The sequence below is a fragment of the Pogoniulus pusillus genome, chromosome 17 (assembly GCF_015220805.1).
Source record: "Pogoniulus pusillus isolate bPogPus1 chromosome 17, bPogPus1.pri, whole genome shotgun sequence".
NCBI lineage: Eukaryota > Metazoa > Chordata > Aves > Piciformes > Lybiidae > Pogoniulus > Pogoniulus pusillus.
The window spans coordinates 14,062,110-14,089,015 of record NC_087280.1 but is presented as its reverse complement, the minus strand read 5'-3'; the positions used below and the strand labels follow the sequence as shown (position 1 = coordinate 14,089,015).

Sequence of the window (26,906 nt, the reverse complement as noted above, 5' to 3'; positions counted from 1 at the left end):
GGGGCAGCGCCGCGGTGGCGGCGCCAGCGCAGCGTTGGGGCCTGTCCCTCCCCGCGGGGCGGGAGCGGCCACGGCAGCGCGGCCACGGCCCTGCCCCCGCCGAGGCTGCCTCGCTAATCTCCCTTTTCCCTTCGGCTGCTGCGGGCAGCTCGCTCACTTCTCGGTTCCTCTTCTCTCCCCTGCGGTCCTTCGGCGCTCTCCGCCGCCGGGGATGCTGCCGGCCCCCTGGGGCAGCGCTGCCGGCCGCCACCCGGCCCCTTGAGCAGCCTCACTACTCCCCCCCGCCTCAAGCCCCTGCTTTTCCTCTCTCAGGTGCGGGCGGAGGCGGTGAGCGGGTGAAGCCCCCGCCCGGCGGCCTCCCCCATGGTGGGCTTCGGGGCCAACCGGAGGGGCGGCCGTCTGCCTTCCCTTGTCTTCGTGGCGCTGCTGGTGGTGATCGCCATCCTCGCCTTCAACTGCTGGAACGCCTCGTCCCGCCAGGCCCTGCTGCAGGAGGAGGTGGCGGAGCTGCAGAGCCAGGCCAAGCGCACCGAGGTGGCCCGTGGGCGCCTGGAGAAGAGGAACTCCGACCTGATGGGCAAGGTCGACTCCCACAAGAAGCAGCTGGAGCAGAAGGAGGCCGACTATAGCCACCTCAGCAGCCAGCTGCAGGCCAAGGACGGCCAGGTGAAGAAGTGCGAGGACAACAAGGTAAAGCAGAGGCTGCTTCGGGGCAGCGGGAGGGTGCCCCGGGACCCCGCAGGGTGGCTCTGCCTGGGTGGGGCACCGTTTGCTCTTGCCTGGTGGTGTCCGCTGCCTCTGCAGCGCCTGGAGCCCAAGGATGCAGTAAGCCGCCGGAGGCACAGGTTTCTAGTGCCTGGTGCGTTTGGTTTGGTTCCAGTTGGGACATCGTTGGTTTTCCACAACTCCTTGAAAGGAGATTTGAGGCAGGTGGGAGTCGGTCTCTACCCGCCAGGGAAAGAGCGGCAGGGTGGGAGGAAAAGGGCTCAAGTTGTACCAGGGGAGGTTTAGGTTAGATATTGGGGAAGAATCCTTCGCTGAAATAGTGGTTAGCCAGACTGCCCAGGGCAGTGGTGGAGTCTGCATCGCTAGGGAGGTTTCAAAGCCGTGGAGATCTGGTGGTGACCTGGCACTCCTGGGGAAGCAGTCAGACTCCATGATCTGAGAGGTCTCTTCCAGCCTCCGTGAGTCTGTGGTTCTGTTCGCAGCGCGCTGGCATTTCTCAGGGCACCCCGGAGAAGCGCTGAGCATCCAGCCCAGGCGGTGTGTGCCAGCGGTGCAGACGCTCACAGCTCGCTGTTTGCCAGACGGCTATTTTTCATTTAATTTGATTTTGCTTTAATTAGCCTTTCTCTTCAGATGTGTGATCTTTTGTAACCAATCCAAAAGCTCCACGAAGCCTTCAAACTAGAATTTGCTTGGCCTGAAGGACAATGAGCCAGGTAGAAAAGGCTGAGGTGTAGCACCCCGAGCTTGTTTTCCCTGTCTCTCTCAGAATGCCTGGCACATCAGGCTCTGCTTCTCATGCAGCCAGCGTGTACTTGGGAAGCCAAAGTTCTTGCAGCTGACAGAAGGTGTCATTTTCATTAGCTGCTAAGGGACAAGCTAATAGAAAATTCAGCTTGCCCTTTTATGTGGAGATGGCCTGGGGATTTCTTTTGTTGTGGAGGGGGAATGAGTGAATGCCTCAGCTTTGTTCCGCTCTCGCAACCCTCCCAGGCAGCTCTCGACGGAGGAGTTGAGCAGACCAGTTCTCAGCCAGGCATGGTGGTGTGCACTTTATTTGCATGCAGTTCCTAATTCTGCTAATTGAATGCTGTTTGGCACAGTAGGATTTATGGAAATCTCACCCTCTCAGGGTTATTACTGCCCGAGTTTGTTTTCTCTAGCCCTTTCATGTCACACATTTGATGAGCAGTGCAAGGAAAAAAAAACCCAACATTTAATTGTCACAGGAAAGTCTGAAATGTCAAGGAGGGTTTAGAACTAGATGATCTTCAAGGTCTCTTCCAACCCAAATCATTCAGTGAACCTCTCATTACAGGCTCCTTCAGATCGGTTTAGTTTGTATTCTGTTTTCTTTCCCTACCGAACCATTAAAACAAATCCATTTGTGTGTTCAACAAACTTTCTTGTGTTTTTTTCCCTCTTAAATGAGAATTCTGAGATTTCTTAGGTTTCTTCCTGAGACTGGAATAAAAAGCCTGAGGAGAGATTTAATTGTGGATACTCATGCTCTCCACGGGAGGTAAACGCAGCCGAGACCACGGATTGGAAGTATTAGTCACAGAATATTGTGGTGCTGCAAAATCGACTTTAATTTACAAGTGCTCTATACAGAAGACAGAATAGTTAAGGCTGAATGAGAGAAACTGAGCTCAAATTGAAGCAGTTGAGATTTTAACAAAGATGCTTCTCTTTGTAAAAGACAGAAAATTGGTGCTTTGCTAAACTCTTGGCCCTTTCGGTGTTGGTTGATTGTCTTTTAACTGAACTTTTACAGGCAAATAGAGGGCAAATAGGTTTAGCTGTCAGTGTGCTTTTTGATTAAAAACAAGCAGCCAAAGATGATGTTACTCTGAAAACCCATGGGCAGTCATGGCACTGAGTTGGAATTGCCTTTCCCATGCTGTTTGGGATATTAAAATAACAGGAGTTTCTATCCAGGATGGCAAATGACTGCTGAAGGTGTGTAAGTACATTGAAGGTGCCACCAAGCTGCAGTGGAGGTGCCTGGGGGTATTCAGGGGAAGTAATATAAGCATAAATGTGAAGTTTGGCTTTTCTGTGTGTAGGACGAGTTGGGGCTGTGTTCCTGGTTAGTCTGTGTTCTTAGGGCAGGGAGCTTGTTTCATGAGTTATTCTAACTGCCAGGTGTAAAGCTCCACGGATGGTAGTCAAAAAAGTTGTTGGGCTTGCTTTAGATAAAAGAAATCTGCATTACTTTGGAAATCTGTGGCATTTTACTGCAGGACACCAGGAGAGAAAACTCAAGTCCTATGTCAGGATGTCTATAAGGGTTACTGGCTTTGGTGCACAAGCTGAGGTGCTGCTGAGCTGCTCTTGCCTGCTGACTGTGGTGGTCTCCAGAACTCTGGCTGGTTTGGATGCTCGGAGTCTGGTGTCTCTTAGGGCAGAGAGGAGAAACTGGGCTAGGAAATCTTAGAAGTGAATTTTATTGCTAGCCACATGAGTGCTGCAGTCTGTGCCCTGCATCTCTGTTCTGTGTTCCAGAAACTGTCATTTAAGGTCAGCCGTTAGCTTTGGAATATCCTGTCCTCTTGTGCCCAAGATGTTCGGTGTGCCTTAGGCAAGAATAGCACTGTGTGTTATCAATAACCACTCACTGACCCTTTTTCTTTCCCTCCCACATAAGCTGTAGTCATCTTCTCAGTGGCAACAATCCTGTTTGTTGGCCTTTTTTTCACTTAAAAACTCTTTAAATGACTCTACTTAAGAGAGTCAAGAATAAAGCTCTGCTTTAGAGAATAGAGCTCTGTCACCAAAAAAAAAGTGAACAGTAGGCATAAAGTGACCAAGACCAGGCTTGCATTGTGGTTGTCTTTTTTTTCTCTCAGAACAGCAGACCAGGCTTGAATTATGGTTGGTTTTTTTTCTCTCAGAACAGCATTGGGCACAGAATTATAGAAGAGTTTGGGCTGGAAGGGGCTTTAAAGGTCGTCGAGTTCCAAACCCCCTGCCATGGGCAGGGACACCTTCCACTAGACCCAGGTTCCTCAAGGCCTCGTCCAGCCTGGTCTTAAACATCTCCAGGAAGGGGGCATCCACATGCTCCCTGGGCAACCTGTTCCAGTGTCTCACCACCCTCACTGTAAAGAATTTCTTCCTAATCTCCAGTGTAAATCTCCCCTCTTCCTGCCCAAAGCCATTGCCCCTCGTCCTATCACTGCAAGCCCTTGTAGGAGGTCCTTCCCCACAGAAGTTCTTTGAGCAAACTGTTTTTTTACTCATGATCTTGAGATTTTACCCTATGAAACTTGAGGAGTGGGGATTTAGACTGGTGATCTTGATCAGCCTGGTCTAGAAGGAGGTATCCATGGCAGGGAGTTGGAACTAGATGATCTTTAAGGTCCCTTCCAAGTCTAACCATTCTGTGAATCTTAGTCCATCTGTAAAGTGCAGGAGCCATAACAAGCCACCACCACTGTTACTTCCAGGGTATCAAGTGATCACAGCAGGCTCTGTTTTTTACCACAGGTCAGCTCTGCTTTATGCTTCTTTGTCCTTCCAAGAGATTCTTTGCCTCATGGACACGCAGATCAAATGTGCACTTCCCACTGCTGAGGCAATTGGAGTTTCTGCAGGCAGCTTCCTCCTGGCTCAGTGGAGTCTGTAGGCAAACCCAAACCATCTCTCTCCTCCCTCCCCTGTGTGTGTAATGAGCCAGTCACACTGCACCAGAACATTGTCTGCTGTTAGGAGCAAATGTAGTAGTGTGACCTTGGGTTTAAAAAAAACAACAACCCAAAAGACAAGAAAAAAATCCCAAGTTCTTGAGAAATCTCCTGTCACCCTCTGAGGAGCTCAGAGCAAACCAGAGAGTCCTCTCTTGGAGCTTGTCTTGGGAGACAAAGGGATGGTGGTTGCCCTGGTGTTTGTTTAGCACAAGTTCCCTGAGGATTTCGTACCCTGAGGAAACTTTCTCACAGCTCTACACATCCCTTTGCAGTAAGCTCAATCAAGTGACTGAGTGGCAGGAATTGGTGGTGGAGAGCTTCCAGATGGCAGCTGTCCGGATGGTCCTAGCTCCGTTTGATTGCAACTCTCAGGGGCTGGCTTTCTGCTTCCAGAGCTGTCACTGACAGTGCCAGGTGGGTAATGCAGCCTTGCCCCTTGGCTGGTGTTCCACAGGATGAAGCTGTTGAGTGAAACATCCTGGGCAGCAGCTGGGGGTGTTCCTTTTGCCAGAACTCCCTGAGAGCTCCTCAGGTTGCAGTTACAGCAGTGATGTAACTTTCAGTCGTGCCTTCTGTCACAGTTGTCACCTCCAGTGCTGTACTGATTGTGTGATGATCGTAGCATTCTAGATCACACAATTGTTTGGGATGGAAACTATTTGTAAGCTCATGGACTCCAACCATTCCCTCAGCACTACCAGGTCACCACCAAACCATGCCCTTCAGCACCACCTCTTCATGGCTTTGAAACCCTTCCAGGGATGGGGACGCTGTCATTACCCTGGACAGGCCAGGCTGGACCCTGACAACCCTTTCCAGGAAGAAATTGTTCCTCATATCCAACCTAAACCTCACCTGAGGAAATTTGAGGCCATTTCCTCTTGTCCTGTCGCTTGTTCCTTGGGAGAAGAGACCAACCCCACCTGGCTCCAGCCTCCTTTCAGGGAGCTGTAGAGAGCCAGAAGGTCTCCTTTCAGCCTCTTTTTCACCAGGCTCAACAACCCCACTTCTCTCAGCTGCTCCTCACCAGCCCTGTTCTCCAGATGCTTCAACAACTTTGTTGCCCTTCTCTGGACCTGCTCCAGCTTCTCAATGTCCTTCTTGAAGTAAGGGCTCCCAAATGAACCCAGGATTCAAGGTGTGGCCTCACCAGTGCCCAGTACAAGGGGACAATTCCCGTCATGGTCCTGCTGGATCCATTACGGATCCAAGCCAGGATGCTGGTGGCCTTCTTAGGCACCTGGGCACACACTGGCTCACCTTTGGCAGCTGCCCACCAGCACTCCCAGGTCCTGTTCTGACAACGACAGCTGATAGGCCTAGAAGGATCTCAGAACTGTGGCGTGATCTTGTGCAAACAGACTTCTCAAGAGCTTCCCCGTGCTGCTCCAGCACATGCCCCAGCCGTGGTTGGGAGTGCCCAGGCTGGTGAAGCTGCCCAGGGGAGCAGGGCCACCTGCTTATGCTGTGTCAGGCACTTCAGAGGGTGCTCTTGTAAGATAAAGCAACAGCTTATAGGGAGATAGGGGTGGGTGTTCACCATTTACCACCATTTCATCAGGAAGCAGTCCCTGCCCTGCTGCACACAGATAAGCTCCAGCCTGTTTGTCACATTGTTCCCCACAGACTGTTCCAATCCAGCACTGGAAGGTTGCCTGGTGTGGAGGTAGCTTCAGTACGCACTGGGTTTGGGATGTGTGTTCCCTCTGCAGAGCTCATTGGGCTACAGAGAATTTCTCTTTTACATCCCAACTGCTTTGGAAGGAGAAACAGGAGCAGAACAAATAGGTCTGGACTCAAGGAGGACACAGCTCAGAGAACTGGACTTGGGCCATGGTTTGTGGAGTGTGATTTTTGCATGTGTAGGTGGAACATATCCCATGAATCATAAAAGAGCTCCTTCCCTTTCTCTCCTTCAGATGAGGGACAGCTGAGCTGTCAGCTGAGCTCTTGGGCATGTAAATTCTGTCACTTCTCCCTGGAAGTCAGCATCCCCAAAATGAGAGATTGTGTGATAAAGCCAATGCTATCTCTGTGCAGCTCCCACCAACAGACAGCAGCTTTGGAAGGAGAAACAGAAGTAGTACAAATAGGTCTAGACTCAAGGAGGACACAGCTCAGAGAGCTCCTCCAGCCCACTGCAAGCCCAGGGGTTGCAGAGCAGAAGCCTAACAGTGGGGAGGGTTTTGTGGGATGAATTCTGATAGATGAAGGTTGGAAAACCAAACTCTCTGCCTGCCAGCATCTCTTCATTTGGAGATGTGTTGGATTCTGGGAGAGGACAGTGCTGGACTGGAAGACAGGGAAAAATTGGTCATTACTGCAGATGGCTTTGCAAACTAAGGGAGGATGCTTCATTAATGCTCAACAAATCCTGTTTATGTGCTCTCCTGTCCGAGTGTCACACATTCACAGAATGGTTTGGGTTAGAAGGGACCTTAAAGATCATCCAGTTCCTATCCCCCTGCCATGAGTGGGGACACCTTCCACTAACCCAGGTTGCTGAAAGCCCCATCTCAACTGGATGTTATCCTGTGTAACTTGCCCTAGATGATCCTGCTCTGGCAGCAAGGAGTTGGACTCCATGATCTCTGGAGGTCCCTTCCAACCCTCACCCTTCTCTGGCTCTTAACAGCCAGGAAGGTTACTAAAGATGTAAATAATTCACTGAAAGGGAAGGTGGAGGTGGGTTGAGGAAGTCTGGGAGTGAGGGCATGTGTGGGTTTGGTTTGTTGTGACAGGAAACATGGGTGGCTGCCTCAGACACTGAGCTACAGAGTAGAGCTGCAAGCTGGAGTAGCCTCTGTGTAAGTCCTGTGACAGAGGAGGTGTCTGTACTTCACTTTGGGAGGTAGCTCTGACCTTGTCACTCCAAGGTGAGAACCCTTTTCTCACCACCCTTCTAGAGTGATTGTTTGTATTGATTATGAAAGTACCAGAAGGTATTTCCAGTAGCAGCAGTGCCTGATGAGGGTGAAAAGCAAAAAACCACAACCATTTCTCGGGATCATAGAATCCTGGAATGGTTTGGGTTGGAAGGGACCTTAAAGATAGGCAGGGACACCTTCCACTAGACCAGTCTGTTCAAAGCCTCCTCCACCCTGACCTTCAACACCTCCAGGGAGATAGGGGGGCATCCAGAACCAACCTGGGCAGCCTGTTCCAGTGTCTCATTGCTCTCATGGCAAAGAATTTCTTCCTACTCTCCGTTCTAAATCTCTTCTCTCCCAGCTCAAAGCTACTACCCCTCATCCTATCACTGCAAGCCCTTGTCAAAAGGATGATCTCCACATGCCTCTTCCTGCTCATTTTTGGTTTTACACCTCTCTTCATGTAAGAACAAGACCAAGCACTGACTCTGTGCACACACATCTCTTATTTATTTTAACTGCTATTTCTTTTTCCCCCTTTACTAAAAATAGCAAATTAAGAGCTGCTGTGGGAGTCTGCTGGTGTCAGAGTCTCTGTTAAAAATAAAATGTGTTAGGAATTTTAGGCAGCATTGCATAAAACATTTACTTTAAATACACATTAGGTAAAAATGGGTTTTGCTAGTGGTGCTGCTCGTTTATTTTTACACACTTAGGTTTTGACACTGGCAATTCACCATCTCTTCCTGCAGGGTGTTTATTTTAGTCCTGACAAGCTACTTTTTGATAGATGTTCTGAAAATAGCTCTAGGTCCTTCTTACCCAAGCCTAAATCCAGTGTTTAGGTTGGTGAGATCACTCACAGATAACTAAGGTGTGTTTACAAGAAGGTTGGAGACCTCATTCTGCTGATCCCTTCACACGGAATCACAGAATGTTAGGGGTTGTAAGTGACCTCACAAGATAGAGTCCAGCCCCTCCTGCCAGAGCAGGATCACCTAGAGTAGGTCACACAGAAACACATCCAGATGGGTTTTGAATGACTCCAGAGAAGGAGACGCCGCAGCCTGCTCCAGGCCTGTGTCAGCCTCACAGTGAATAACTTTTTTCCTTTTGTTTAGGCAGAACATTCTGTGCTCCATCTTCAACGTCTTTTGTATCCTGCACCTGGATCAGGACATTCCTCAATATCAATCCAGGCTGGGGAATGCTGAGATTGAGAGCAGCCCTGCAGAAAAAGATTTGGGGGGGGTGGTGGGTGAGAAGCTGGAGATGAGCCAGCCATGGGCACTTGCAGCCCAGAGGGCCAATGGCAGCCTGGGCTGCATCCAAAGCAGTAGCCAGCAGATGAGAGAGGTGATTCTGCCCCTCTGCTCTGCTGAGCCCTCACCTGCAGTGATGTGTCAGCTCTCAGGCCATCAAGACAAGAGGGACAGGGAGAGCTTGAGTGGGTCTAGAGTAAGTTGTGAAGATAATCGGAGGACTGCAGCACCTTTCCTGTGGGACAGGTTGGGAGAGTTAGGGCTGGGCTGTTCAGCCTGGAGTTCCAGGGAACCTTAGAGCTGTATTTGAATATCTGAAAGGGACCTGCTGGAAGGCTGGGGAGGGACTGTTCAGAAGGGCCTGTGGGGATAGGATGAGGGGCAATGGTTTGAAACTGGAGCAGGGGAGGCTTAGGGTGGACATAAGGAGGAAGTTTTTTGCAATGAGGATGGTGAGACACTGGAACAGGTTGCCCAGAGATGCAGTAGAGATTCCATCCTTGGAGACATTCAAGATGAAACACAATTTGACCCTGAGCAGCCTGATGTAGTTGAAGATGTCCCTGCTGACTTCAAGGGGTTGGGCAAGATACCCTTTGAGGGTCCCTTCCAACCCAATGAAATCTGTGATTTACGAGGCAGACAAACACCTGAGTCCTGTGCTCCAACCCTTCTGTTCCCTGCTGTCTGCATTTCAGTCTAACCATTCCTTCCTCTCAGGTGAAGCTGCAGAACAACATCTCCTATCAAATGGCAGACATCCATCGTCTGAAGGGTAAGGGGGTTATGGCCAGTGGGGATGGGGCAGGCTGTGAAAGCTTGAGTGGTTTTTAACTGCCAGGTCCTGCAGAACACACCTGAAATGAAAGATCAGCTCAGGGTGTGACATTTTGCTGTGTTATGTATGGTCTGGATCAGCGTGGGGTTGGCTCTTGTCTGCAGGAGGAACATCTGCTCTGGCACTGCTCACTTCCAAGAGATTAGAGTCACTTTCATGACCAACTACACAGCTTAGCGTAGCCTGGAGCAGCAGTGCTGGGTTAGAGAAGGTCCAGAAAACACCTTCTGAGGCTGCTCCATACATGGGCTTCAGAGAGACCTGGAGCAGTGAACATGCCAGCAGACCACACACTTGGTGTTTCTGCCTGGGTCTGCAGTCACATCCCCTTCAGGCACACATTGGATATTCCCCATCTTCCCACCACCTGCACCCAGCTCCTTCAGCATAAACAGCCTCACAGGTAGGCTTTCCTTTGCCTGAGGCAGGAATAGCTCAGATTGCAGCAAACCCCAAACCAGGACTGGGGCTTTGACACAGTGTCAGAATTGTCCTGTCCTTCAGTGACATTAGCACACGTCACTAAAGTGGCTTTTTTTCCCCCTAGGTTAGGTTAAGAATCTTTCTGTTTGAAGAAATAACATAAACCCTGAGCAAGTTTGGAACCTGTGTGGCAAGCTGTACATGCTGTGGGGTATTTCTTCCTCATCTTTGTATCTTGATACTAATAAATGTTTTTCTGCTCTTCCCTCTAGAACAACTGGCAGAGCTACGTCAGGAGTTCATCCGCCAGGAAGATCAGCTTCATGAGTACAAGAAGAACAACACTTACCTTACCAAGAGGTTGGAGTATGACAGGTGTGTCTTCAAGAGTGTTGGGAACTGTGGGGTGAGGTGTGCTTGCTAAAAATGGCAAATTAATCCTCATTCTGCCAGTCCTCAGACTTGAGTAGTGCTCACTTGGTGGTGAACTTTGACTTACCTGGTTGTTTGATCATGAATTTCTACTGTTTTGTGGTGTTCTGCTCCTCCACCCAAAGTGAGCTGTGGTCTAAGGAAAGATCTTGATTTATTGGAGCTGTGTTGGACAATTTTAAGTCCAGTTCCAACCCCCTTGCCATGGGCAGAGACACCTTCCACTAGACCAGGTTGCTCAAGACCTCATTCAACCTGTCCTTGAACACCTCCAAGGAGGGAGCATCTATGACCATTATGTTTATTGTACTGTTTTTCTGCTCTGTCCCTATTTTTCTCCAGTTCTGCTTTCTTGCTATGTCCAGTCCCTTTCCACTTCATACTTATTCCAGCACAAGGCTTTTTTGGAGGATTCTAGAAGGTTTTAGTCCGATAGATTTGGCCTGGTTTGTTGGATATATTCCTTCTACCTGATTGCCTTTTATATATATATGCACCTGTAAATAGAATCTCCCTTTGAACTTCCAATCAGTGTGCAGTATCTTCATTCTTACTCCCTAGAAGGAGTAAGTATCCTTTCTGTCCTCCAGACCTGGTAGCTCACGGCCCTAAACTGAGACAGACTATTCTAGTTGAGATTTAACTTTGGCTTTTAGTGCCACTTTGTATTTTTTTCCCCCCTCTGTTTTGTGTCTGGGAGAGCAGATGTACCAAATGAAATACGACTAACAATGTGTTTCTAATCAAGTCTGCAGTGTGGGCAGCAGATCAAGGAGATGAGACTGCAACATGAAGAAAACATCAAGAAATTAATGGACCAAGTTGTGCGGGAACAAAAGGTAATGAGCAACTGAATTAGAAGAGCTGATTGTTTGAGTCAACATTTCAGATCTGTGGAGGCCTTGGATGTTAGGGACAGTTTATTTCCCTTGAAGAGTTGTCGGGGCCTGTCCCAGGCTGCCCAGGGCAGTGGTGGAGTCCCCATCCCTGGAGGGGTTTCAAAGCTGTGGAGATGTGGTGCTGAGGGATGTGGTTTGGTGGTGGTGACCTGGCTGTGCTGGGTTAATGGTTGGACTCCATGAGCTTGGAGGTCTTTTCCGACCCAAATGCTTCTGTGATTCTATGATTTCACCCCTAACTTTTAAGTATGACCCTGCACAGCCCTAATGGGTTCACTGCCTCTCTGGCTTGGGCAGTGAATTGAGCTTTGAAGATCAGGCTTCATTTTTTGTTGCAACCTCCCCTGTGATATCATTGCTGAGGATTTCAGCTTCTTCTTTGTAAAATGGATATTATTTTACAGCTCTCCAGCTGTAGATCCAGGGTAGGATCTTTGTTCTTGCAGCCTTATATAGGTTACTGAACAGAGGAACCTGATCTCTGCTGAGGCTTCGAGGTGCTAATGTGATGCAAATAACAGTGGTATTTGAGTAGTGCCAGGAGTGTAATTACATGGTGCAAACTGCCAGTAGAACAGGGGCCTCTTTCCTACAGACAGATGAAATAACCTCATTTTCTTAGCTTCTCATTTCCTGGCTTCATCTCTGTTTACAAACATTGCAAATAAAAAGGCAGATTGAAGTAGATCTCAGTCAGATCTTCCTCAAAGTCTTAGAATAGAATTTCTGACCTGAGGCTTAAGGCTTCTACTTAAAAGCAGCCCACACTGGTATCAGTGTCACAGGGCCTTGCTGGTTTACACTTTCTGTTCAGTAGTATCCATGCCCTCAGGATTCAGGTTGCCATGCAGGGGACTTCTGCTGTGTATCTAATTCAGGAATGAAGCTTGAATTCGAGCATCTTTGCTTTGTGATTTTTTTTTTTTCAGGGATCTGCTTAATATTGATTTTTTTTTTTAATGAATTTGTTCTAGCAGGCCACACAAAAAATTCAGTCCAGTAAAGACACTGAAGTCAGTCCCAGTAATGATGACCAGGCAGTATCTAAGACTGTTCCAGAGGCAGAAGATGAAAACACAGTGAAGAATGAGCAGCCTTCAGACCGTGTCGCGAATGGCAAAGGTACTTCCTTCTTTTGGTCATTTCTGATAGCTCATGGGCCAGTGGTGGTATTTCCTTTGCTGACACACAGAATTGTGTGTTTCTCTGCAGTGGAATGGTGAATTCTTTGGCTCTGATCACTTGATAAGCAGCCTGTGATTGTACCAAGTTAGAGACTACAGCTGGCCAGTGACTGACATCCTTTTTGGGGCCCTTTAATGACAGTAGCTCCCTGCGTATTTTTGTGTTTGCTTTATTGGCTCACTTGGCATCTCCTTCCTCCTGTGGCCAGTTGTGAACTGGGTATGGCTTCTTTACTCCCTATGGGTTGGTTTTGAGGTGAGCTAGGGAAGGGACAGCTTGCTGGAGAGCTGGAGTCTGCGTAGGGAAGGTGACTGGGGGTGAAGAGCACCAAAACCCCTTTGAGAAGTCTGTAGCTATATAAGGCAGTAGGGACAGTGGAGACACTGCTTGTCAGGGGCTGTACAGGAGGCTCTTGGTGAGTAATAGCTGTGGGTGTTTCCTCCCTGTAGGCCTCACCCAAAGGCAGATGGGTTCCTTTAGTTCCCACTTTCTGCTGCTGAATCAACACCTTGTTGTATCAGCTCAGTGTCTCTTCCAGCCAGCTTCTTGCAGCAGACTTTCCTCACTCTGCTACCTGCAGCAGTGTGCCTGCTTCCCATCCTTTCCTGAACACTGCAGTGACTTTGGGAGTGCTGCTCCAGAGCAGCAGTGACCTCAACAGTACCACATCAGGAGTGTTGTGGTTATGTTATCAGTATGGGACATGTTTTCTGGATAAAGTATTTTTCTTCTGGTCTTGGAGCCTCCCACAAGAGGGAAATTCACTCTTCAAACATGAGGTGAATAAGGCAGAATATCCTTTTCATGTCTTGCAGAGAAAATCAAACCAGGAGGAGATGCTGGCATGCCTGAGATAGAAGATAATGATCCTGCTAAAGCTGAAGATACTCCCACTGGTCAGGAAAAGACTCCTAATAGTTTCACATTTGGGTTCTTGATGCTGGTAACCTGATGGAATAGGATATATGTTTTGTAGTAAATGGAAAGCTTAAAGTCTGCCTCTGGCAGTAAAATTCAAGTGGGGTGTAAAATCTCCTTTTTTTCCTGGGCTTTAATAGTTTGAATTACCCATACTGAATGCTTCTGGTAACTACTTCCTCCAGAATCTTGTATATGTTCATCTGTGGTTTAAAAAACCAAGTAAAGAACAAGGAGAAAAGAAAGTTCTACAGGACTGTTAGATGAAGACCTGGTAATGTAGTATCTGTTTCATGTTAATGCTTTTGCCCATGTATTTTAGCTCTGAAGAAGCCACTTATTTCAGCTCCTAAAAGTGAAGCTCATCAGCCTGTTATAAACCTGCCAACTGAACAGGCCCACGGTCCAAATCAGGCACCAGGTAAAGTCTCATTAGCAGTTGACAGGTCAGCATTGTATAGAAAAACACCATGAAGCCTTTCTTGTGAGTCTAAAGTGGTTGCAAAAAGGAAAACAACAATTTCTGCAGGATACAGGCTCAGGTAGATTCTCAGTCTGGCACAAAGGGTGCTGGTTGTAGGCTCCCTTCCTATTTCTGAGCCTTTTGACCAAATTTGAGTTAGAAGCTTCGAAAATAGATTTCTCCAATGGACAGAGGAGGGTAACTGAAGTCAGGATTCTTCCTTAGGGCTGCTAACTAGACAGGGCTGCAGCACATGTCAGAAGGTGGTGGTTCTCCTTGTAGCCAGTTGTACTCAGACATTAACGAGCAGGGCTATCACTGCTCAATGTCTTCCTGTTTCTGTCAGCACCTCACTGGAGGGTGGTGTAGAGAAAATTGAGGACTTGTGAGAACTGCACTGAAAGTAGTTAGAATTGCAGTTCGAAAGGACCCAAATCTGTGGAAAATACAATTAATGTAGAGCTCATGAATCAGGTCAATGTCAGAGAGAGCATGCCATGATCCTGCCTTGGATCAACCACAGCGTGGCCAGCAGGGCCTGTGCAGGGATCATTCCCCTGTACTGGGCACTGGCGAAGCCATAGCTTGAATCCTAGGCTCAGTTTTGGGCCCCTCCAAGAAGGACATAGAGGAGCTGGAGCAGATCCAAAGAAGGGCAACAAACCTGGTGAAGGGTCTGGAGAACAGGTCTGGTGAGGAGCAGCTGAGGGAACTGGGGTTGAGCCTGGAAAAAAGGAGGCTGAGGGGAGATCTTCTGGCTCTCTACAACTCCCTGAAAGGAGGCTGGAGTCAGGTGGGGTTTGGTCTCTTCTCCCAAGGAACAAAGGACAGGACAAGAGGAAATGGCCTCAGTTTTCCCCAGGCGAGGTTTAGATTAGACATGAGGTACAGTTTGTTCCTCTTGAGGGTTGCCAAGGCCTGGCCCAGGCTGTCCAGGGCAGTGGTGGAGTCCCCATTCTTGGTGAGGTTTCAAAGCTGTGGAGATGTGGTCCTGAGGGACATGGTTTGGTGGTGATCTGACAGTGCTGGGTTAGTGGTTGGACTTGGATGGTCTGAAACGTCTCTTCCCGCCTGAAAGATTGTCTGACTCTGATTAGGTCATACCTGCACTGCAAGCAGTGTGTGAAGTACTGCCCTGCTGACACCCATGAGCTGTGATGTGCTGGGTTTGTATTTGAGAGGTGACCAAGCAACTCCAAGGTTGTGCTGCCATTAGTGGCTCTTTTGGGAAAAGGCAGCAGAAAGTTCCCTAACTTCCTCCCGCTGGCAGTGGATGCCTCAGCAGGTTAGAATCCCAGAGCCATTGAGCTCACAGCCTGTACATCCCCAAAGCTGATTATTTCCAAGTGTCAAAACTTTGAAGTAATTAGACTGTTTTTGTTGTTCTGAGGTTGTCCTTCGGTTTTCCCCTTAATGAATGAGAAAACAAAAGCTGGCAAGTGAAAAGCTTGCTGGAGAGTTTATGAAGAGAAGGTTTGAACTGAGTTTCAAGGGTTCCAGGTTTCTCTGTGTTCCTCAGTTATGTAGTCCTGTGACTCTGATTGTTATTTTTAGCATAAATCCTGTGACCTACAGCAACCTTCTCCTCAGGTCGTAGCTCTTGAAACAAGGAATGATGCTTAGCAGATTTGCAAAGCAGAATGGGCAGGAGGGTAACAAACTATATAAAGGTGATGTTATTGCTTTGGGCTCCATCAAGCACTTCAGTAGACACAGCAAATCAGCTTGGGTTTGATTCAGTACTGACATGGCATGAGTTATCTTTTAGCCTTCCTTGGGGACCATGTGAAAACCAAAGCTGCTTCCTCACTCTGTAGGTTTGCACAGTGACGCTGACGGAAATGCTGACGTGGCCAAGCAGATCCCTCCTAATTCTCTCCAGCACTTAAATTTTGAAGAAAATGTGGAAAACCCAAAAGAACACAGAATTGAGACAGACCACATAAAAATTCCAAAGAGCAGAGTGAGTGACCTGCAGAAGATGAAGCAAAGTAAGTTGGCCAATGGCATCTCCTTTAATCCCTTTATGTTCTGTCTGTGGTGGACAACGGGAACCATTGCAGTGGGTGGCCTGCTGGAGGGCAAGCCTGAGAAGGAATGTGGCATGCTGTGGGTAGTAGATGCATCTTAAAGAGAGATACTCAGTTGTTAAAAACAAAAAAATCAAGCCCCAAAACATTTCCTTTATAGTAATTTAAATGCTTTTGGCAATTACTACACTCTTAAGACTCTGCAGCTCCCCGAAAGGCGTCTGGAGCCAAGTGGGTCTCGGATCTCTTTTCTCAAGGTAGAGATGAAAGGACAAAAAGCAATGGCCTCAAGGTTTCCCCAGGGAGTTTTAAGTTGGACATGAGGAATAATTTCTTCCCCTTAGGCCTGGCCCAGGCTGCCCAGGGCAATGGTGGAGTCCCCATCCCTGGAGGGGTTTGAAAGCCGTGGAGATGTGGCGCTAGTGTTTGGATGCTGGCTAACAAATGATGTGTGAGGGGGTCAGCAATGGAGAGGTTTATAAACGTGAATGTAGCCAGTAACTAAAGGATGAAGAATTAGATGTGCAGAGGAAGTGACAAATAGCAAGGGAGCAGCTCAGTCAGAGCTGATGTGACCGGCAGTGGATACTGGTCCTGAGCAGGTGCTGGAAGTGAGGTTTGTCTTCTGGGATGTGTTACCAGGGATGCCTGATAGGGATCTGATTTAGCTGGTGTTTGTGAGGCCATCCCTGGATTTAAACATCAAAGAGATGTGGTGCAAAGCTGGAAGGAATTCACTGGAGAGGAAAGAAAAAAAGTTGGGTTAAAAGGAAGGGAAAAAAGCTTTGAGAAGACCAAATTTGAAGAGGCAGGAAATAGGCATCAATTCACTGCTCTGCTGTTGGGGATATTAAGAAACAGATCTTTAGGGAGGGCTTCAATTACCTCATTGTCCATGGTGGATCTTTCTGCTGTAGGTACGTTCAGAATGAGCCTGCAGCCAACCTGTGCAAGCTTTGCTTCCACCTCCTGTGTCCTGAAATGTGCCAGACTCTTTAGCTGATTGAAGGAGCCTCTTGAAGCCCCTGCTCTTGTCTGAGAGACTGCAGCTGAAATGACAGAGCTCTCTGGGCTTGCACTGGGTTGGCTGTCTCCCTGGTGATGGAGGAAAGGATGGGGTCTAGATGTGTGGGCAGGAGCAGTGAATGGTATGTCTCTTGTAGACTGTGAATGGTACCTGAGAGTCAGACACTCAGGTTAGTCTTTTCTCTTTGCTTCTAAGTGTTTGGAATCACTGACACTGCACATTGCAGGAAGGGAGAAGCTCTGTCACATACACAGGAAAAGTGTGCCCAGCAGGACCAGGGCAGGGATTGTCCCCCTGGACTGGGCACTGGGGAGGCCATACCACGAATTGTGCATTCACCTTTGAGTCACTCACTCCAAGAAGGACATTAATGGGGTTGAAGAAGGTCCAGAGGGCAGTGAAGTTAACAAAGGGTCTGAAGAACAGGTCTGGTAAGAAGCAGCTGAGGGACCTGGGGGTGTTCAGCCTGGAGAAAAGAAAGCTGAGAGAAGACCTGACTCCCTGCAACTCCCTGAAAGGAGGTTGGAACCAAGTGGAGGTCAGTTTCTTCTGCCCAGGAATAAGCAAGAGGACAAGAGGAACTGGCCTCAAATTGTACCAGAGGATGTTTAGGTTGGACCTTAGAAAAAAATTCTTCCCTGAAGAGGTTCTCAAAGACTGGAACAGGATGCCCAGGGAAGTGGCTCAATCCCTACCCCTGGAGGTGTTTAAAAGAACTACAGAGATGTGGTTCTGAGAGACAAGGGTTAGCACCAGCCTTGGCAGAGTTAGAGAATGGTTGGACTCAAGGACCTCAGAGGTCTTCCCCAGCTAAAACAACTCTGTGATTCTATGAAAAGAGAATGCTTTTGTGTTTTATTGAATGCTTTTGTGTTTTGTTGAATAAGTGTAAAAAGCAGCTTTGGAAGCAGGTACAGAGATGGGCACATTTTGAGAGTTTGGTTTCAGAAGCGGCGAAAGCTGGGAGTAACTGCAGCAAGGTCAGGATCTGTGCTCTTAGGTGGCACCTTGGAGAATGCTGAGTGCAGCAGACCTCCAGTGAAGCTGCCGCTCCAGGTTGTCCTTAGCCTAAGAACAGGTACTCTGTGGCCTGTTTGTAAGCATCCAGCCTTGAGTCAGTCCAGAATTCATTCCAGAAGATGCTGCCTGCAGATTTTAGCAGCAGTAACATCCTCATGAAGCTGTCACTAAGCTCTTGTGCTTCAGGACATTTTACTCCACTGTACCTCAAGTAGTCAGTCCCTGCAGAGAGGACTAATTCCTGTGTTAGGGTCACTGACTCAGGTTTGGAGTGATTGGAGATCCACCATGCCATCAAGATCCCAGCTCCTAGCTGTATGCTTCAGAAAGCAGTTGGTATGGGTGGTGTTCTGGTGGTCTTGTGTGAGAAGTCATCTCCTGCCTCAGGCTTTTGTACTCCTGACTCTGCAGTGGAGCTGCCATCATGCCTGCCCAGCCTGAAATGCATGCTAGAGGTAGGGGGTTGTGAGCTCAGCTTTTCCTGCCTTGGTTTGAAGCAGCTTGAGCTGCAACACCGAACTCCTGAAGCAGAGTGAAGTGCTCTTAGTGAAGGAGCAGCTGCTTCTGTAGCTGTGCTGGGACCTGAGCTCCTCTGAGCTGTCCAGTACCCTGAACTGCTCGAGTCAGCTGCAGCTCCTTGCTGTGCTTCTAGGATCTGTGGTTATTTAATCTTTCCTTCTTCAGTCTGTGGGGTACTCATCTCTCACTTATTCACGTCTTCATATCTGAGGGTTTGGTTTTCCTGTAGGTTCAGGGGGTTCTGTTGTCTTTTCACAGCCTGTTTGATATTTCAGGTAGGAATTGCAGAGTTCCACCTGCTTTTTATGTACTATGGCAGTGTCTAGACCCACAAATAACAGCAAGGGTTCCTCAGAGGTGAAGAGAGAATGAAGAACACAAACTTCAGATCTCTACACAGATCCCAGCTTTTTCTTGCTTATTTAATGAAAAGACCAAAAACTTCTGTTTCTGTCTATTTGAGCTGCACTAGATGTGACTCTTGAACAAGCTCTGGTTACTGTTCTGATGTTCCTTAGCTGCCACTTAGGAGCTTTTTCACTAACCATTTCATTTTCCCCTCTTGTGTGTTGTAACCTCAACCTCCTTTGTAACCCCAGTGTTGGAACCTTACCCACCAGTTGACTGCTTTCACTGCAGATCACCACCTGCCTTGGCAGAGTTTTTCCTCAGCCCATTTCCAGTCCTTATCCAGTCCATATCCCATTTTAATCCAAGATTTTCACTTGCACGTGATCCCTCCAAGACTCTGCAGACTCAGTGCTGTGCTCTTTAGGCAGCCTGAACTGAGCAGCTTTCCTTGTGTCCCACTACATACCATCTCTGAATGACATTACACCTGCATCTCTCATTGTGTGCTTGCTTCATTCTTTGTCATCTCCTAGTTCCAGCTAATTCTGGTTTTACCTGTGCATTGTTTCAGTGTCTGGAACTATTTTTAATTCTTTGGAAGACAAAAATGCTGGGTTCAGAACATTCTGAAAACTGCTAAAGGTCAGTAGGAGAACAGAGTGTGAAGCCAAGTGAATGAGGTGGTTAGATCAGTGTGGAGATGCAGGGCAGATTTTTTACTGGGTTTTCAGCACAGAGCATCCTCTGCAGACATGGATGAAGTCAGCAATGTGTTTCTCTGTGGGGCAGGAAAATGCCATACCTCCTCCAGAACAGTCTAGGTACAAACCCTGCCACTGTCAGCTTCCAGAAGCAGCCTAGGTACAAACCCTGCCACTGTCAGCTTCCAGAAGCAGCCTCGGTACAAACCCTGCCACTGTCGGCTTCCAGAAGCAGCCTAGGTACAGACCCTGCCACTGTCGACTTCCAGAAGCAGCCTAGGTACAAACCCTGCCACTGTCGGCTTCCAGAAGCAGCCTAGGTACAGACCCTGCCACTGTCGGCTTCCAGAAGCAGCCTAGGTACAGACCCTGGCACCGTCAGCTTCCAGAAGCAGCCTAGGTACAGACCTTGCCACCGTCAGCTTCCAGAAGCAGCCTAGGTACAGACCCTGCCACCGTCAGCTTCCAGAAGCAGCCTAGGTACAGACCCTGCCACCGTCAGCTTCCAGAAGCAGCCTAGGTACAGACCCTGCCACCGTCAGCTTCCAGAAGCAGCCTAGGTACAGACCCTGCCACCGTCAGCTTCCAGAAGCAGCCTAGGTACAGACCCTGCCACCGTCAGCTTCCAGAAGCAGCCTAGGTACAGACCCTGCCACCGTCAGCTTCCAGAAGCAGCCTAGGTACAGACCCTGCCACCGTCAGCTTCCAGAAGCAGCCTAGGTACAGACCCTGCCACCGTCAGCTTCCAGAAGCAGCCTAGGTACAGACCCTGCCACCGTCAGCTTCCAGAAGCAGCCTAGGTACAGACCCTGCCACCGTCAGCTTCCAGAAGCAGCCTAGGTACAGACCCTGCCACCGTCAGCTTCCAGAAGCAGCCTAGGTACAGACCCTGCCACCGTCAGCTTCCAGAAGCAGCCTAGGTACAGACCCTGCCACCGTCAGCTTCCAGAAGCAGCCTAGGTACAGACCCTGCCACCGTCAGCTTCCAGAAGCAGCCTAGGTACAGACCCTGCCACCGTCAGCTTCCAGAAGCAGCCTAGGTACAGACCCTGCCACCGTCAGCTTCCAGAAGCAGCCTAGGTACAGACCCTGCCACCGTCAGCTTCCAGAAGCAGCCTAGGTACAGACCCTGCCACCGTCAGCTTCCAGAAGCAGCCTAGGTACAGACCCTGCCACCGTCAGCTTCCAGAAGCAGCCTAGGTACAGACCCTGCCACCGTCAGCTTCCAGAAGCAGCCTAGGTACAGACCCTGCCACCGTCAGCTTCCAGAAGCAGCCTAGGTACAGACCCTGCCACTGTCAGCTTCCAGAAGCAGCCTAGGTACAGACCCTGCCACTGTCAGCTTCCAGAAGCAGCCTAGGTACAGACCCTGCCACCGTGAGCTCTCTAGCATGTCAAGAAAACACTCACTGGTGTTGGTGGGTCAGTAGAGCCGGGGCTGTGTGTGGATGCTTGCTCTGGCTCTGTTCTTGCTCCAAGGAGTGAAGCTCAGAACTATCAGATTGGCCAAGATCCAAATGCTGAAGGATCCAGAGGTGTACATAAGTTGTGTGGTTCTCCCCCTGGCCCTTTTCCGTCTCCCCCTTTCCTCCTCCAGCTGAAGCTCTCCAAACCCTGAGACTGTCTTAACCTGCAGCCTGCCTTTGGTGAGAACCTTCCTGTTTTCTTTCCTCTCTGCTTCTGACTTAATCCTTTGCCTACTTCACAGGCCGATTCTTTGATGAGAATGAGTCCCCTGTTGACCCGCAGCAGGGCTCTAAACTGGCAGATTATAATGGGGATGATGGGAACGTGGGTGAGTACGAGGCAGACAAACAGGCTGAGCTGGCTTACAATGAGGAAGAGGATGGTGATGGTGGAGAAGAAGACGTCCAAGGTGAGCTTGGGCCTTACCTCCATCCCACTGTGATGAAACCCACGCTGTTGAATTTGTGTAAAGCCTTGCCATTTGGGGCAAATCTCTAGCAGAGGAGAACTAAGCTTTAGGCAATCCTTGGCAGCTTGCTCTTGCTGTGTTTGAAAGCAAGGTTCCAGCAGCTCTCAGGGAGAGGATTCAATACCCGATTGCAGCCCTGCTTTTGCTAGGCAAATCCAGACCACTGCAGCAGTGTTTTTGTCTAACCCCCAGATCTGTTCCTTTTGCCATCACTAAAGCAATTACCGAGCACAGAAGCACCCTGCTTTTGACAGCTACTTTTGTCCCCCCTCCCTGGAGGTGTGGCATGCACCCAGAGCTGGATTTAGCAATTCTAAGCCATCAGATTTTTATGCCTTCTACACAGATTCAACAGGCTCCTGCTCTTCCTTGCTAACCACCCTCCCAGCCTCAGGAATGCTGTACCAGCCTAACCCCGGGATGTGCATGTTCACCCTTTGTTCTGCACGGCAGCCCATCTCCTCTCATTGCTTGTCGGCCATCCTTCATCCAGCTGTTTAGTGATGTCTTGGGGAAGGTTTGCATGTGTACAGACTGAAAATGTTTCTCCAGCTATATATGGTGTTCCCAGTAAAGGAAGTGGGAAATAGAGGGGGGGGAAAACCACCTTGATTAAAGTGCATAAATTCATGGAATGGTTTGAGTTGGAAGAGACCTTGAAGATGATCTAGTTCCAACCTCCCTGTTATGGGCAAGAACACCTTCCACTAGGCACCCTGATTTTGTTCCACCTAATGCAAGTTTTTAGCTGCTGGTTTTCCAACTGTGGATTTAATTGGTGTAATTAATGGGAAAAACTGATAAAAACCCAACAAATCTCTGGGGGTATGCAGCTAACTCTGCAGTGTCAGCAGTTTGGAGCTGGGCTGGCAGCTTGAAACTCATAAGCAAGCAAAAGGAAATGGATCAGAATCCTGGGCAATTAATGAACTCACTGATTAAGTGGAAAGGCTGCTGCTGCTCCAGGAGATGTGGCCTCTTGTGTTACACCTCTGCTCCACACCAGTGGTGGATTGTAGTCACTCTGGCTCACCAATGTCTGTTCCTCAGGATGGAGTGTTTCTGGGCTGTAATTTGTTTGTACAAGCTGCCTTCTGAATGTGGATGCAGAGGTAGAGAGCTGCTGCTGTGGAAGCAGACCTACTTCTGTTGATTGTGACCTCATAGTGAGGAGGAGAGCGTGTTTTTTTTGGGCACAATTGTGTGTCTGAGCTCTGCAAATCAGAGCAATTGTTGGGCTTTTGATGGTTTTTAGTTTAGTTCCTCTTAGCAGAAGGCGACACCTGGCTCCTCACAACATAGTTCCTTAACTGGCATTCAGCATTGGAGCTGTGAGGTGCTAACCAAGGCCATGGACCTGGGACTACATCTCTCACTTCAACCGTTCACTTTGGGCTTGCATTTACACTTTACCTGCTGGGAAGAGGAGGAAGAGGAAGGAGGATGGTGAGACTAGAACAGGTTAGGTTGTCTAGGAAGGTTGTGGATCCCCTTTCCCTGGAGGTGTTCAAGGCCAGGTTTTATGAGGCCTTGAGCAACCTGGTCCTAGTGGAAGGTGTCCCGGCCCATGACAGGGGGTTGGAACTGGGTAACCTTTAAAGTCCTTTCCAACCCAAACCATTCTGTGATTCTATGACTGCCCATGCTGGGCAGAGACACAGCCCTTGCTGCACGCCGAAGCTCCATGATGGTTTGCTTCTCAGCACTTTATTGTAGTGGTCTTCACAGGGAAGCTGTTGCTTTTGGATGGCAAGAGCTGATGTCGGGATTGCTCTAAACCTTTCCCAGTGACATGAGTGAAATATTCAGAGCTCTGACTGGAAGTGGCCTTATAAAACCATTTCCCTTTGAGCTGTGGTACCTTTCAGGTTACTGCTCTGGTGGCTTTAAATTTGAACTTGGTGACAATCTCTTCCCTGATCACCCCTTCGCATATCCGTGTAGACACAATGGTTTTAATTAAAGAGTCCTTTCTGGAAGCTGCTTCCTGAAGAATGGGCTGAGCAGGGTTTGTTACTATCTCAGACTTCATTTCCCAAGCCCTTTGTTCTGTTGTTTCCTAAGAACTTGTTGACTTGATGTGATGCAAGTCAAGGAGCCTGGCAAGTCGTGCTTCCAAAAGCAGTATCTGCTTTAGTCTCTGATTGCAGGGTAGGAGAAGGCAGAATTGATGTGGGGTTTGGAGGGAGGGAGAAAAAAAAACTCGTTTTTTTTTGTCTAAAACCCATTGGAAAAACATCACATGTCTGGGAGCAGGCATGTGGCATCTGCAGACAAAGACAGTTCATGAGCTGTGGTTTTCTGCTGCCACCAGAAGTGTGTGGCCCTGGGGCTGGAGTCATCTAAGGAGAACCTGCCAATGGGTTGGTGGGAATGTCAGTCTTCAGTCTGGTGTCCCTTTGCCAGCCCACCTGCTCCAAGTGCACGGTGAAACTCAAGAGTTGTTGGCTCCTACTACAGTCAGTGTTGTTTGTGGTGGCTAGGTGGTGGAGGATTGTAACATCAAGTGACAGCTGTGTGCTCTACAGCAGTTTCTTGGTGACCAAAAGCATGTGCTGTGTAGATCAACCTCAGCTCTTTGCCATCAGGAGCAGGTCACCATCAGGTCCCTGCCTCATGTGCAGGCTGATGAGTTGTGATAAAGCAATGATCAGTAACTGTTGTGGAAGTGCTGGAGAGCTTCAGATGGTTTCTCAGCTAGTGGAAATAACCCTAAACCTTGCTTTCCATAGCTTTGAGCAGCTACCTTCCTGAAGGTGAAGGAGCACAGCTCTGAAATGCAGCAAAAGCTCAGGAATTGACACAAAGTGGGTTCTGGGGACTCTTTTACTTAGGGAGGAAAGAAAGGTGAGGACCCATACAGGAGAGAACTGAACTGCAGCTGGTACACACACTCTGAAGCATCACTGAAGGTGCCTTTTCCTGATGGACTCTGGGGATGTGCTGCAGTAAATGACTGTTCTGAGGATGCACAAGCTCAGGGTGGTGTTGATTTTTTGTGAGGTTCAAAACCCAAAGGCAGAAGTCACAAACTAGGAATTTTCAGGTGCAGGTAGAACCTTCTGGGTTCCAGTTTTTGCCGGTCACACCTTGTCCTGTCACTGGACACCACTGACAAGAGCCTGGCCCCATTCTCTTGACCCCTTTAGCTCTTGCTGAGCACTGAGCAGATCCCCTCTCGGGCAGCTCTTTTCCAGGCTTAACAGCCTCAAGGCTCTCAGCCTTTCCTCCTCATAGAGATGCTTCTTAGCATCTTGGTAGCCCTCCTGATGCCAGCTCTGTAGATACCCAACATGTATAGAGGCTGACAGCAGAGTCAGCTCCAGCATTAGTCAAAATCCCATCACTGAGAAGAAATGTGCCAGGTTTGTGGGGAAGATGTCCTCTGTCCCATCTGAGGAGGAAGGGGAACCAATATTGCCTCAGCCTGCAAGGGGTCATTGTCCTGTGGGTACCCAGCCTGGGTGGAATCTGACACACTCTTACCTGTTGAGCAGCTTAACAAATGGCAGTGTGACCTCCCTGAGTGGTTGACTTGGAAGATGGCTCTTCTGAGAGAGTTTGACACCTTTCTAGGAGGATTCTCCAGTTTCAGCAGGCAGTTTAACCAGTTCTGTCATCTCCTGAATCACTCAATGGCTGGAACAAAGCCCAGGACACTGTCCCGGGGTGCTGCCCTGACGGCCCCACAGTGTTCTTTGTGTTCCTGATGACTTCATCCCTGTGAGCAGAGCAGCCTTGTTCTGGGGGAATGGGAGGGGGGCACACACGTTGGTGTTTGCAGCATGCTCTGGGAAACTGTACTTAAATATTTTCTCAGTGGCATCACATCAGATTCCATCTAAGTGTTCTCACTGCAGATGATGAGGAAAGAGACCTGCAGAATGACCTGGTGGATTACAGCAAGTCACGCTTCAGCGATGGCGTCCTGTGAAGTGGGAGTGGGCTGAGAGGAGAGCTCAGCTGAGGAACCTGAGGTGCTGCAGAGCTGAACCATTTCTACTTCAGCTTTTCTTACTCTGAAGGAAGCTACCAATGAAAAGTGACGAGGAAACTCCAAAATCAGTGAAGTAAGGAAGGGGAGGAGGCTTTCTGTACAGATGTACATAGTTGTACTCTCGCAAATGGTATGAAACCCACGGGTCTGTGGTGACATCCAGCCAGTTACTCAGACTGCACCTTCTGTAATGATCTCTCCAGTTAAACCCAGCACTAGCAACAGGGGCTGAATCGTTTCTGCCACCCAGAAAACTTTGTAAGCTGCAGAACTTGTACAGTTTGTACCTGATGTCACAAACACCCTGTGGAAACGATGGACAGCCAAAGGACTCCTTTTCTACACCACCCCTGCTGCTCTAACCAGGGCTGTATCTCTCTGGCTGCAGGTGAGCCAAGGATGAAAAGTGAGTGCTCAAAGTATTGCTCCTTCCTTCATTTTCCCTGGATAAAGGCCAGGACAGTCTTGGGAAGCAAGTCCCATCCTGATTTTCACGTACAGTGACCAAATCTTGTTGCTAGAGCTGGAAATCAGCGATAACAGAATGAACCTTTGGTACGTCCTGAGAAGTTGTGTCACTTACAATAACTTCATTGAACAGGTGACAAAAATATTGGAGCCCAGCTTCTAGATCTCTCTGTAGGTGTTTAAGGTGTTAGTGAGGACCAGACAAACCTACAACAGCTTTGTGGGACCTGACTGGGAGAATCAGCCCCTCCTACCCTTGGTGGACACACCATACATGCTGTCACTGTTTCAAGAGCATTGTCCCTCCTGTGTCACAGCCACTCCAGATGGTTTACATTGTTGTACTTTGCTACAGGTCTCAACATTCTCCATGTTTCATGGTTTGAGTTTTTACATCAGGTTTTGTCATTCAGAACCTCTGGTACCTCTTTGACTTCCTCCATCACAAGGTCTGTCAGTCAGAACCTTTGGTATCTGAGTTCCTCCATCACAAGGTCTGTCTGTCAGAACCTTTTGCATCCTGTGTTTAAGCACTTTCTGTTTTTTATTCTGTTCCTCTGCAGTGGTGGAAATGGTTTTTGACCCAGCCTGCTTCTCCAAAAGGGCTACTGTGACATGACACGATAGGGCCTATGACATGGGTGATTGTACTTCTCTCTGTACTCAGGTTTGAGACAACAGTTTGGGTTTGCTCAATGCCAGTTCACTGAACCTTCTAAATCCATTTCAGTGGTCAATCATTTTAATTTTTCTTTCTCTTTTTTTTTTTTTTTTGTGGCTACAGGGATCTCATACCAATCAATCTGCAATAAAAGTCAGATTCTGGTGATGCATCCCAAGGGGATTTTCTTTTTTCATTTGTTTCATTCTGTACTCCAGGAGGCAGATGGGGGAAGAGTAGCCCTTTGCATGGTACCTTCAGCAGAAGATAAGACACTGAACTTGCTCAGAATTAGATCCCACACTAACACTGCACAACAAGTATGGGTTGTGCCAGGAGCCTAAGAATAGCATCTGCAGTAAAATCTGTATTTAAGCATTACCATTTTTTTGTCTTAAAATGTAATTTCGCCCTGAATTAGATGTTAACTTGGTTCTTCTAATGAAAGCAGCATTTATGGGTTCTAATAAATTAAGTTGTTTGAAGTA

The 26,906-nt window shown here is 48.6% G+C and overlaps 1 protein-coding gene across 9 annotated transcripts; it reads left to right on the top strand.

The window, feature by feature from the left end:
* Positions 1-26,906, top strand: GOLM2 (golgi membrane protein 2). 9 transcript variants are annotated; one of them, XR_010305392.1, is made up of 11 exons: positions 1-690; positions 9,271-9,325; positions 10,084-10,186; positions 10,992-11,082; positions 12,117-12,264; positions 13,143-13,223; positions 13,568-13,666; positions 15,526-15,699; positions 21,065-21,232; positions 25,153-25,677; positions 26,542-26,906. XR_010305392.1 is itself a non-coding variant. In XM_064157782.1 (11 exons), exons 1-10 carry the CDS (start codon positions 364-366, stop codon positions 21,791-21,793), a joined length of 1,398 nt encoding a protein of 465 aa, XP_064013852.1. In that variant the 5' UTR covers positions 1-363; the 3' UTR covers positions 21,794-21,809; positions 25,153-25,240. The 9 variants fall into 9 exon arrangements, 8 of the variants coding, with proteins under 8 accessions (XP_064013852.1, XP_064013851.1, XP_064013855.1 ...); XM_064157782.1 differs by lacking the exon at positions 26,542-26,906 and adding an exon at positions 21,639-21,809 and having other exon boundaries at positions 12,120-12,264; positions 25,153-25,240; XM_064157781.1 differs by lacking the exon at positions 26,542-26,906 and adding an exon at positions 21,639-21,809 and having other exon boundaries at positions 25,153-25,240.

What these genes read in the sequence shown, in the direction of transcription:
- GOLM2 (XM_064157781.1), top strand. Translation starts at nt 364, where the DNA reads ATGGTGGGCTTCGGGGCCAACCGGAGGGGCGGCCGTCTGCCTTCCCTT. An exon ending in AGACATCCATCGTCTGAAGG is followed by an intron (nt 9,326 to 10,083) that starts GTAAGGGGGTTA and finishes TCTTCCCTCTAG; the next exon opens with AACAACTGGCAGAGCTACGT. An exon ending in CCGTGTCGCGAATGGCAAAG is followed by an intron (nt 12,265 to 13,142) that starts GTACTTCCTTCT and finishes CATGTCTTGCAG; the next exon opens with AGAAAATCAAACCAGGAGGA.